This window comes from Mobula hypostoma, chromosome 9, assembly GCF_963921235.1.
Source record: "Mobula hypostoma chromosome 9, sMobHyp1.1, whole genome shotgun sequence".
NCBI classification, from domain to species: Eukaryota; Metazoa; Chordata; class Chondrichthyes; order Myliobatiformes; family Myliobatidae; genus Mobula; species Mobula hypostoma.
This window is the reverse complement of record NC_086105.1, coordinates 122,911,684-122,924,105: the sequence shown is the minus strand read 5'-3', so window position 1 is coordinate 122,924,105 and position 12,422 is coordinate 122,911,684. Positions and strand designations below refer to the sequence as shown.

The 12,422-nt window shown below is 38.3% G+C and overlaps 1 protein-coding gene across 1 annotated transcript in view; it reads right to left on the bottom strand.

Annotated features, from left to right (window-relative positions):
• notum2 (notum pectinacetylesterase 2) overlaps positions 1–11,297 on the bottom strand; it is a 40,388-nt gene extending 29,091 nt beyond the window's left edge. Inside the window, exons 1-3 of the mRNA XM_063059568.1 lie at positions 11,065–11,297; positions 1,608–1,946; positions 1,368–1,420 (exon numbers count right to left, since the gene is read on the bottom strand). Coding sequence (XP_062915638.1) covers positions 1,368–1,420; positions 1,608–1,946; positions 11,065–11,297 — 625 coding nt within the window. The remainder of the gene's footprint in view (positions 1–1,367; positions 1,421–1,607; positions 1,947–11,064) is intronic.
• Between the last annotated feature and the right edge of the window lie 1,125 nt (positions 11,298–12,422).

Below are 12,422 nucleotides of genomic sequence, written 5' to 3'. Positions count from 1 at the left end.
ATCATAATAATACTATCGTCAGTTCATGAAATTAAATTGAATTAAGTGAGTTTCAATTTTATTATTAACAATTATTAAAAGTACTAACATAATACATTTTTCTATTATTTAATTAATAAGGACTGAAATGATTCAGTACTTATTTTACTTAATGATTAAAATTATATAAAACCAGTTTAAAGTACAACCAAGTTTCTAATATCAAACATTTTCTATCACTAACTTCAACATGAATACTACTTTTAATTCTTATGGAATACCAGAATGCAAAACTGATACATTCTTTTCACATAACTTAACATTCTTTTCTGATTTGCACTGTAATAATCTTGCTCTGTGTGCAGGGAAACAAAAACACACAAATTCCCTTAATACTTTGTAATTAATGTGAGATCATTGTTGTAAACTTGCAATGTGACAGTCCAGATGCACAGGAATAATGGCCATTTAATCTTCTTTTAATTATCATGGTTAAGGAATAAATATTGGGCACGACACCAGTCAGTGCTCTCCTGCTCTTCTCTCGATTGTCTCAGGAGATCTTTTTATCAACCGAAAGCTAAACACAAGACCTTGCTTTAACAACTCATCCAAAAGATGGCACCTCTGACAATGTAGTTTCAAAGAAACATTGAAGTGTCAGAATAGATTATGTGCTCTTGTCACTGAAGTGGGATGGAACCACATGACCTCCTGACCCAGAGGCGAGGCACTAACCCACTGAGCAACGGCTGAAACCTGTCATCTTGTCATGCACTGTCCTGCCTGACATTATTCCAGGAACTTTCCCATGACACTTATAATAGTAGCTGCAATTACTGAGGGAACACAATAGTCTTTTTCTTTCTTCTGTTTCAAAATCATCTGTGTTGATGTCCCTTGCAAGTCTACTCTGAAATTAGTCAGCTGAAGGAGTCGTAACAAAGTTATGATCAAATCAGAACTAACGTCCCCAGACTCCACCATAACAGTCACATAGAAAGTGGCATTTAACAACTGAATGGTAGAAATTCTGATTTGTAAACATTACGTAAAAACTTAATGTGCTTCACTCCTACTCATATTCAGGCTTTAATAATATGCACCGGACCATTGCAAGCAATTTACTGATTGGAAATTTTAATACTACTCATTTTGAAGTTATCCTAGTTATTCATTCAAATATTTCTGCAGTAATTAAATGTGTAAAAAATTCATGAATTCCAATGTGGTCATCATCTATGGGCAGAAAATGAAACATTTTTTCTGTTTAATGAGGTTGGTTTTTAAACGTTTCTTCAATAATCAAAATATTTCAGTCTAATGTGTTATGAAACAACTTGCACTTGAAATTTCTCTTCAATTTTTTTTTACTATATTTCACTTACCTTCTAGAAATATTAACCATCGCCTGCTTCCTTTTGACTCCCTAAGGTAATATCTGCAAATTAACAAGCCAAAAAGGAAACAAAAATCAATAAAAATACTTAACAACTGGTGCATCACATGTTCACTTGATTGTATTCTATATGAAAGCTCATAAAATCTTTTTAATCTTTGAGAGGACACAAAAAGTTAATCTCTATGTTTTTTTTACTGTGTAATAAATTTTAAAAGGTGTTTTATACCCAGCTGGAGTCCCATCATTGCATGTCACCGTGGCACTTCTCAAGAAGCTGAGTTTCATCTCATCCGTACCAGTTGCTTTTGAACATTGATACAGGGTCTGAGCCAAAGTCCTGACATGGGACACCAGATTGTCATTGTCACCTGAAGCAGTGAGATTACCATGATTTGGTTCTTCATGAATGACCGATCGAGCTGATTCCACACTGGAAGGTTTAGTTGTCCTTCTATCTGAACTAGGATTCTGAGACTCTACCTTTGAAGTTGACTTGTTTTGGGGCATGGCTGCTCCTAACAAGGTGCAGAAAATAATGCTGAAGAGCCTCATGACAAAATAGGATCTGCACAAAATGAATAAGAATTGTTAAACAATCTATAGTGACAATTTGAGAATAACAGTTTCAAATGATGCAAACCTCTGTATTGAAGGAAGTTTCAGTGGTGATCATAGGCTAGATCCAGAAGCGTTTTGATCTCAAGACTGCCAGTGATCTGAAAAGATACAGTAGGTCTTGAAGCCAGCCTACTGCAATGAAATATTAGATCTACTCAGATCTCAGGAGTGAATTTGATTTTATATTGTCAGCACATGGATTGAATTCCTCTATCATAAATAAGTTTGCTTTGAGAAGGTGCCAAGGAGTGGAGATGGCATTGATTGGACTGGGGAGATAACACATTACTGACACGCTACTGCAAAAAATGTAAATCTTGGCTTTGAACTGGCACCAAGCAGTATCGATAGTCATAAACTTCATGTCTTCACTTTTCTACAGGTACTGATGTTTTGGCTAAAATGCATTCTTATAAGGAATCAAAATCAACAAAAAGAAACATTATAGTAGAACTGTTTTGCAACATTAAAGTTTCTATATATTTTTCTCTTTAAATCTGCTTTGTAAATTTCTTCAGCCAGCTGCTTCTCTCTGATTGTATTACTTTTATAAACGCTCAATACTTATTTAGGCAACCATTTAAAACAACCTTGATTTAATAGCATACACATGACATAAACTAAATATAAAATATAATTGTTCACAGTAATTCATAAAACTCCTTTGAAAAGAATACAACTCATTTCAAGCTGGAATATTTCCATGTATTCATTTTCTGAATCAAATGAAAAATGCATGTCAAAATATTTGCAATGAGAATATACTCTATGTAATTAGACATAGTCATATAATATTAATCAACAATAAAAAAAAGAACTTTACATACAAATTGTAGATCAACAGTGCAAACAGTATATGTATATAATAAGTACCCACAATTGTTTGGATATACTAGGTCTAGGCTTAACAGTGAAACAGACTTCATGACTTTACCTTTGGATTCAGTTGTAGTTTGTCTGTCCAGAGAGGCCTAAGTAAATAGTCATCACCAAGTTCCAATTGAACACTTTGAAAGAAAAGACTGGCTATTTGAACCTGCCCTGCATATCTTTCAGATAGCTGGAGGGTGACGTCTTGATCATTAAAGAGGATCACGAGTGCTGTGCTCTAACTACTAAACACTCATCAATGAGATGCTGGACATCCGCATTCATCAACCATACTAATTGAGCCCATGCTAAGATCCATCATTAGAAACAGTCCCTTGTTACATCAAAGATTGACAGGGCCTGTCATTGCAAGAACGCAGAGTCTTTTAGGTGATTATGGGTGGTAACTGCATACCAGACTCCCATTTCTTTCAAGTAATCATTCAATGTTGACAGACTGTTTTGTGATGCCAAGATATAGGACAATTTCTCATTGGTGTTAAATAGTTACTAAGGACCTTGAAATTTGCATATGTTTAAAGTTACAGAGGTCCCAGTGGCAATAGGCAACAAATGTCATAATCAAAAACTTGAAAACTTATTTGTTGCTAAAGATGTATAACCCTCAGATTTTCAGTCATTATTGAGTATCCTTTGTACTGTGCCCCTAAGCTTTGTGCGTTGAGTTCCCTGATAACTGTGGACAGCTGTGAATAGTTCACTCCGAAAATTTAATGGAAAGTTGCAATTCCATCATTCATTATGTGTTTCCTTCAAACAACAAGATGTTTGAACTAGATTTCTGAGAGTTAAGAACTGTAATGCTATATTAATACTTAATAAATTGAGGCTGATGCAATAACAGATTAGATGAGGCAACAATAGCTAATATGTCACTGAACATATGCACATACTCGTTCTCAATAAACAGATGCTAATGTAGTCCACTCCTGTGGATTGCTTATCCACAAGTGTAATAAATCTGGACATCAAAAGCTGCTAGTTATCATTATCATAGCACAGTTAAATCACAGATTATGATCTGATCCGTTCTTGTATTTCCTATTAAATTAGAAAAAATTACATGTTATTTTCTTTCCGTTTCATTCCTGAGTCAGGTTACCATTGTTTAATCTGTGTTTAATAATTTACCTTAAATTGATCACTTGATGAATCACTAGAAAGTATCGCCAACACAATCGGAAGTATCAAACACCAAGGGAGGAGATGTTAATTCATAGTTGAAAGTTTTAGTGAAACTTTAATTGGATTATCTGTACTAATTAATGCTGTGGGCAGTGCAGGAATATGTGCTGAAGAGTGTACTGAAGCTTGGTGTAGTCACTGTGAAGGATCTAAGGGGGAAGTAATCACTTCACTGGAGAATGTGGACCAGGCCCTGTGTACTAATCTCTCAAACTCACTCCTGATAGAATGTTTGAGAGTGAAAAATTGATGCCATGTTAACAAGTTAAAATTGTGAACAAATATAGAAGTTTGATAGTGACTGAAGACAAAACAAGGTCTCAGATTGTGAAGCTATACATTTTATGAATAAAATGTCGATTAAAATATCGTGTGCTAGTAAAATACATTTCCAGAGACATGAAGGCTATCTTGTGACCTTCTTACTGCCCATTTTCAGTAACATATGGTTTGGCTTCATCTATTATATGTTAAAGAAACACAGAGTGCTGGAGGAACTCAGCAGGTCATGCCCAAAATGTTGACTGTTTCATTCATTTCCATGGATGCTGCCTGACCTGCTGAGTTCTTCCAGTACGTTGTGTGTGTTGCTTTGGATTTCCAGCATCCGCAGAATTTCTCGTGTTTATAAGTTAAAGGTAGATATTTATATGTCTGATGGCATTGCTTAAACATCACCTTGTATTTAGTGTATTCTGGTTTAGATCATTTCAAAGCTGTGTGGCAAGATTGCTATTAAAATTTTGGTTTTAAGACATAGAGACTGGAGTTTCAACTTGCTGGTATGGAATATATTTAAACTTTGCAAATCAGCCAGCATTTGCAGAAGCCACCAAAACATTGAAGGGACTGGTGATGAAACACTGCAGACAAATTCAGATTCGGACAGCAAGTCTTCATTACCATTTTTGTGTCTAAGCAGAAGTTGAAAATCAATCCCAAACATTTAGGAATATGTTCTTAGTGCAAATAGGGAGAAACAGTTGGGCATTTGGTTTCATTCATAATACTTTAACGTCCTTGTCTTTCAGCACAACGACCATGAAACTTGATGACGGTAAGGACAATATGAGTGAGGTTGATGTTCTGGAGCATGTTGATATTAAGGGAGAGGAGGTGTTGGAGTTATTAAAATACATTAGGATGGATAAGTCCCCGGGGCCTGATGGAATATTCCCCAGGCTGCTCCACGGGGCGAGGGAAGAGATCGCTGAGCCTCTGGCTAGGATCTTTATGTCCTCGTTGTCCACGCGAATGGTACCGGAGGATTGGAGGGAGGCAAATGTTGTCCCCTTGTTCAGAAAAGGTAGTAGGGATAGTCCGGGTAATTATAGACCAGTGAGCCTTACGTCTGTGGTGGGAAAGCTGTTGGAAAAGATTCTTAGAGATAGGATCTATGGGCATTTAGATAATCATGGTCTGATCAGGGACAGTCAGCATAGCTTTGTGAAGAGCAGATCGTGTCTAACAAACCTGATAGAGTTCTTTGAGGTGGTGACCAGGCATATAGATGAGGGTAGTACAGTGGATGTGATCTATATGAATTTTAGTAAGGCATTTGACAAGGTTCCACACGGTAGGCTTATTCAGAAAGTCAGAAGGCATGGGATCCAGGGAAGTTTGGCCGGGTGGATTCAGAATTGGCTTGCCTACAGAAGGCAGAGGGTCATGGTGGAGGGAGTACATCTGGATTGGATGACTGTGACTAGTGGTGTCCCACAAGGATCGGTTCTGGGACTTCTACTTTTCATAATTTTTATTAATGACCTGGATGTGGGGGTAGAAGGGTGGGTTGGCAAGTTTGCAGATGACACAAATGTTGGTGGTGTTGTAAATAGTGTAGAGGATTGTCGAAGATTGCAGAGAGACATTGATAGGTTGCAGAAGTGGGCTGAGAAGAGGCAGATGGAGTTCAACCCGGAGAAGTGTGAGGTGGTACACTTTGGAAGGACAAACTCCAAGGCAGAGTACAAAGTAAATGGCAGGATACTTGGTAGTGTGGAGGAGCAGAGGGATCTGGGGGTATGTGTCCACAGATCGCTGAAAGTTGCCTCACAGGTTAATAGGGTAGTTAAGAAAGCTTATAGGGTGTTAGCTTTCATAAGTCGAGGGATAGAGTTTAAGAGTCGTGAGGTAATGATGCAGCTCTATAAAACTCTGGTTAGACCACACTTGGAGTACTGTGTCCAGTTCTGGTCGCCTCACTATAGGAAGAATGTGGAAGCACTGGAAAGGGTATAGAGGAGATTTACCAGGATGCTGCCTGGTTTAGAGAGCATGGATTATGATCAGAGATTAAGGGAGCTAGGGATTTACCCTTTGGAGAGAAGGAGGATGAGGGGAGACATGATAGAGGTATACAGATATTAAGAGGAATAAATAGAGTGGATAGCCAGCACCTCTTCGCCAGGGCACCACTGCTCAATACAAGGGGACATGGCTTTAAGGTAAGGGGTGGGAAGTTCAAGGGGGATATTAGTGGAAGGTTTTTCACTCAGAGAGTGGTTGGTGTGTGGAATACACTGCCTGAGTCAGTGGTGGAGGCAGATACACTAGTGAAATTTAAGAGACTGCTAGACAGGTATATGGAGGAATTTAAGGTGGGGGGTTATATGGGAGGCAGGGTTTGAGGGTCAGCACAACAATGTGGGCCGAAGGGTCTGTACTGTGCTGTACTATTCTATGTTCTATGAAATCTCCAAAGCCAGACTGGAAGACTGTGTACATTCAGCTGTTGACAACAGTTTCATTATAATTTCTACTGGTTTTAAAAGCACTGCACATAGAATTCAGGCATGCAAGTGTAACTTCTCACCATGAAAAGTTTTCATTGATTACATACATATTTGTACTTGTACAAAGAGCATCTTAAAGTCAAGTTACTTTTATGTGGCACAGAGATAGTACATGGCTCCTTATAAACATTTTATTTTTAAAAATAATTTTTGAGGATACAGCAATGTATATAATAAAACGTCCTGCATTATTGTTACGTTATGTTTTGTCTGTGAACTAAGTCACTGGAGAGACATTGAAGCTGGTGATATGGAAGTCTTTATTCATCACATCAAGCGGGGCATCATTCTGAAGATACTCTCAGTAGAGGCTCACAAACCCAAAGGTACATCTCATTTTTATAAAAAATCAAAGGTAACAGTAACAGCTGATACAACACAATTTCAATAGTTACAATGACATTGTTTCTTTCAATACTTGGGGTTGACAAAGCTTTATTTGAATTGCATCTCTACAGTGACAGACGCCGCTGAGTGTTCAAACACCTTTGTAAAAAAGTAATTCACACAAATAGTCTGAAAGCTGCTGGGGGCAGAAATCCCAGACACCCAAAATTAATGTTGTCAAGGCTGTCTCCGAGTACATAAAAACTATCGATTGCCTATACCTGTGGCCATGTTTGGTATGCTAAGTGACAACATCTGTCTGGTCTGCCAGTTTGAACTCAGACACTATGGTGCAAATAATTTAGCCCATGTTGCCTGGTTTGATGCAAGCCAATTAACACAATCTCATCATTTTAGCATTTGGCTCTTGCATATACAATCTCTTAGCCTGTGGTACAGCCTATGCTTTTAACTTCAATTTACTGCTTGCAATTTACAAAAAAAACTGAAGGCTAAATTGCTAGTTTCCTGAATTTATTTACATTTTCATTAAGAACTCGAGCCTGGTTCTTGTTTGAATTAATATCTTCTATATTCACATAACTCCAGAATACTCCCTGACACGTTACAGTCATTTTCTGTTACTTAAAATCAACTTTCCTTCATGGTAAATTAGACTGCCTGATTATAAATATTTATTTTCTCTGTTAAGTCCATTTTCATTTGTACTGATGAGATTGCACTTTACAGAAAAAAAAGATGTCTTTTATATTTATGCCTTAAAACAATTGTACTAGTTTGCAGAAGAATTTTCTTTAGGAATTTGCAGAGCTTGTGTGGAAACAATAATACACTTTTTGGAATAGGGCAAATTTGAGCATAGTTTCTGCTCAAAGTGGACATTCTCAGTCCTCGAATGCCGTTGCCTCAAAAATACTGAACTTTCAAGCATCTAAAATCATAACATACTTTACAAAAATAACTTTACCCTTTACTCCTAGAACATGGATTGAAATGAATGGATGATTCGATGGTATTGAAGACATTTAGGTGACTTATTCTGCAATAAGAAAGGGAAGAAAGTAATGTAAAGAGGAACTTCAACCAAATGTTACCGATATTGCATCACTTACTTGACAGAAATAACTGAATAGTTTTTAAACAGTCCCATCCCACTTAACCACAGGAGGGCATACATCAGCAATATTGTTTTAGACAGTTTGGTGCTCGACCTCAAGGATCTAACATGTTCATATGGAGAGCAGCAGTTTATCTCCTTTATAAGATGTCATTATGATCAGCATTGCTACTTCTGCATAGCAGTGCATCTGATGTTTTCTTTATGATCCTTTATAAGAAAATGTCCTCTTACTTCACTACACTGAAACGTGAACATGTAACTGCACCTCTTTGTATTAGTGCTTCTCTACTCCCTGGAAGCCACATACTAAGAAGTATTCAAATTTCTATCAGATAACTAATAAATAATATGCTTTCCCATTCCCATTCTGACATGTCTATCCACGGCCTCCTCTACTGTAAAGATGAAGCCACACTCAGGTTGGAGGAACAACACCTTATATTCCGTCTGGGTAGCCTCCAACCTGATGGCATGAACATCGACTTCTCTAACTTCCGCTAAGGCCCCACCTCCCCCTCGTACCCCATCTGTTATTCATTTTTATGCACACATTCTTTCTCTCACTCTCCTTTTTCTCCCTCTGTCCCTCTGAATATACCTCTTGCCCATCCTCTGGGTCACCTCCCCCTCCTTGTCTTTCTTCCCGGACCTCCTGTCCCATGATCCTCTCGTATCCCCTTTTGCCTATCACCTGTCCAGCTCTCGGCTCTATCCCTCCCCCTCCTGTCTTCTCCTATCATTTTGCATCTCCCCCTCCCCCTCCAGCTTTCAAATCTCTTACTCACTCTTCCTTCAGTTAGTCCTGACGAAGGGTCTCGGCCTGAAACGTTGACTGTACCTCTTCCTATAGATGCTGCTTGGCCTGCTGCGTTCACCAGCAACTTTGATGTATGTTGCAATAATATGCTTTAATTCTTTTTACAAGAATTATGGCAAAAGGAAGTAATAGATTTTTGTTCTTTTCTGCTAGCATATCCTTTATTCCTGATATTATGTCAGGCCCTGACTCCTCAGGAGTTGTGCTACTGTCCCTCTGCTACATTCCGCTCCCTTGCCAACAACTGCAACAATTTGAATTTAAGTAAGATTGTTAATATGCATCCTAAAATTATTAACATTCCAGGCTGTTCGTGCCAGAGTAATCCAATGAATTTAACAGAGAAGATTTTGGGATAGTGTTGTGTATGTGGCCTTGTTACACATCAATGCTATTAATAAAAACGGTGGAGACGGGAGCTAAGGTTTATGGTTCTTTACTGGCAGAAACTGAACTTGGCACACACATACAGATCAATACACGCCTAATAGCGCATTCAATGACATGTTACTAAAACATAAAGTAGTCCCTTATTATACTGTAGACTATATGGTACACTCCTCCCCTTTTATGTTAATAGTGTATCAACTGTTTTTTACTGGGGCACTACGCTAAACAAAAATGTTTACCCTTAACATACAAATGCCTACCATTTGTTTGCTTATGAACTTAATAATATCAAATTACAACAAAGTAACGTAATAATATCAAATTATAACAAGCCTTTTTTTTTACTTTTGGTCTAAGACCCATTTATAACTCAAGTCTCTGGAGTGGGGGTCTTCTCTAGATTGTCCGGCACTGAAGCAAATAGGTCTTCACTCTATTGTCTGGAATAATTAAACAATCCACAAATTGGGAGGTTCCAGCCATAAAGAGTAGTCACCTCCATCCTGGAAAGATGACAAAAGCAGAGTGAAATCTGTGAAAAGGAGAATGTTATTCTTAAAAATATGTACAATCTTCAAAACTGAGATGGCATTGGAAAGTGTCTTCAAATAGTGTGTTCTTCAGTCTGTCAGTAAACTTGTTTGTTTTAATACAGATTTCCATATAAAAGTGATGAAAAGTTGACCTCTGAGCATAAGGAGTTAAGAAGATGTACGCCTCCAACTTGCTAAGAGTTCTAGGCAGCAGATCGCCTCCGTATAATGAAGACTCCTCTGTGCAGCTGTCCTAGATATATACGCAGCTTTGTGCTATCACTTGTCTTCCTTACCCATATCTCATTTGTTCCAGCTGAGCTAATTACACAGTCAATCTTCGTATCCTCTTTAGATTCCAAATAGATAGCTTGACCTTTATGGTACTATCTCTTAACATAATATAACTTTCCATCTTCTATTCATGCTTCATATCTTTGTGCTGGTGATTCAGCAGGAGTACTGGGAAGATGCTCAGAAGACGGAGATGCTGGTCTTTTCAGAGATTTAAGCTTATTGAGAGTTCGCAGATCTTCCATTATCTGTTCATCTGTTAACAAGTAATTTAACTGCGCAGGTGCAGGTTTTTGTCTCTAGTCTGTAATTGGAACAGGGTCATTAGGTCTCCTCCTTAGTTTCCTAGTCATTATTGGCTTTACCTCCATAGAATCTCCTGTGAGTTCCATTATTAGCCTCTCATTCTCAATCATCTTTTTCTTTTCTTCTAACTCAATCTTTTTATCTTCAATTTCCTTCACTGCTGTTTTATCTCTTTAATATAATTCCTTTCCTCTTGTTCTGTCTCCAGTTGCAGAAAAAGCTCTGCCTTTCATATTCTTTCCTTGTATTGTTGATCTAGTTTCTTCGTCTTTTTCTGATACTCCTGCAAAGTGCCTTCCTGTAACTGCTGTAGCTGTCTTTTGAGAGATGTCAATTTCTCCTGGTACATCTGCTCTTTTACTTCCAAGTAGTCTTCATCATCCTGCTTATTGGCAATATCCGTCACCCTTGCATCCTTTGCATCTTCATCCGAGTCGCAGCCACGGATACTGCATTCGTCCTCATCGTCAACGCTGTCTAGCTCCTCCTTGTGATTGTAATAGTCGACAATGCGTGAAAGGAGAGCTGCGGACATCTTCTCCACTGAGCTGCCTTCCTTTATTAACACATCTATTGCCTTAATGGTGTCCAATCCACTGGATTTTCCTGAGCCATTCATATCCCAGCAACAGTGGTCCTCCATTTTTCAGTACATAGAGGTTCAGCTGCTGTGTTTTGTCTCCGCAGGTCACTGTCACTTTAATTTTACCTTTGCAACGTACTTTCTGTCCTGTGTAAGTCTTTAGCAGCAGTTTAGTTTGTTTCAGAGGTATGTGAGAAAACAGTCATTTGTAGTCGTGTACAGAGATCACTGTTAAAGCTGAGCCTGTGTCCAACTCCATTTTCAGTCTCACGCCTGCCACTTGTGGAGTGACCAATATTACTCTTGGATTATCTGTCTCTTTCATGCTGTGAAGTTGCCGACAAGACAATTCACTTTCATTGGAGTCATTTTCATCAGAACTGCCTTCTTTCATTTTGTGTACCTTGTATTTTCCTTTCTGGGGTTTCTTGTTTCTCTGTATTTTGCCCTTTTTCTGCTGTTGACGAGCTTTGCATACTCTGCCAATGTGGTCCTGTTTGCCACAGTTTCTGCATTCTTTGTCTTTAAACCAACAGTCATCAGGGTCATGTGACATGTTCCCACAACAGTAATATTTCTTTCCTTCATTTCTGTGCAATGACATTTTATTTGTATCATATTCCAAAGATTTTTGTTGTACCGTATATCTGAAGCACCCCATGCTGCTGGTCTGTTGATATTGCAATGTTCAGCACCTTCTCTAATGTAGGGTCTTTTTCACCTAGGAGCTTCTTCTGTGTGGTTTCACAGTGCACCACACACTAACCTGTCCCTCAAAGCATCTGATAGACCAGCTCCAAATTGACAATGTTCTGATAATTTGCGCAATTCAGCACAATATTCAGAAATGCCTCATTTTTGCTCTGATTCCGTTTGTGAAATTTAAATCTTTCAGCAATGACCAATGGTTTGGGGTTTAAATGCTGTTGGAGAGTGTCTACTATTTGCTTGAACGTTTTGTCAGCTGGCTTTTCAGGGGTTAACATGCTCCAGCCCGTATGTTTTTGCTCCCATAATACTGAGTAAGACACTGGCTTTCCTTTCATCATTAACCTCATAATACAATTCCACTCTCTCAATGTAAATTGCCCAGTCTTCAATGCCACTATCAAATGCTGTAATGGTTCCAATCATCGCCATCTTTGTTATGTTAATTTAGCC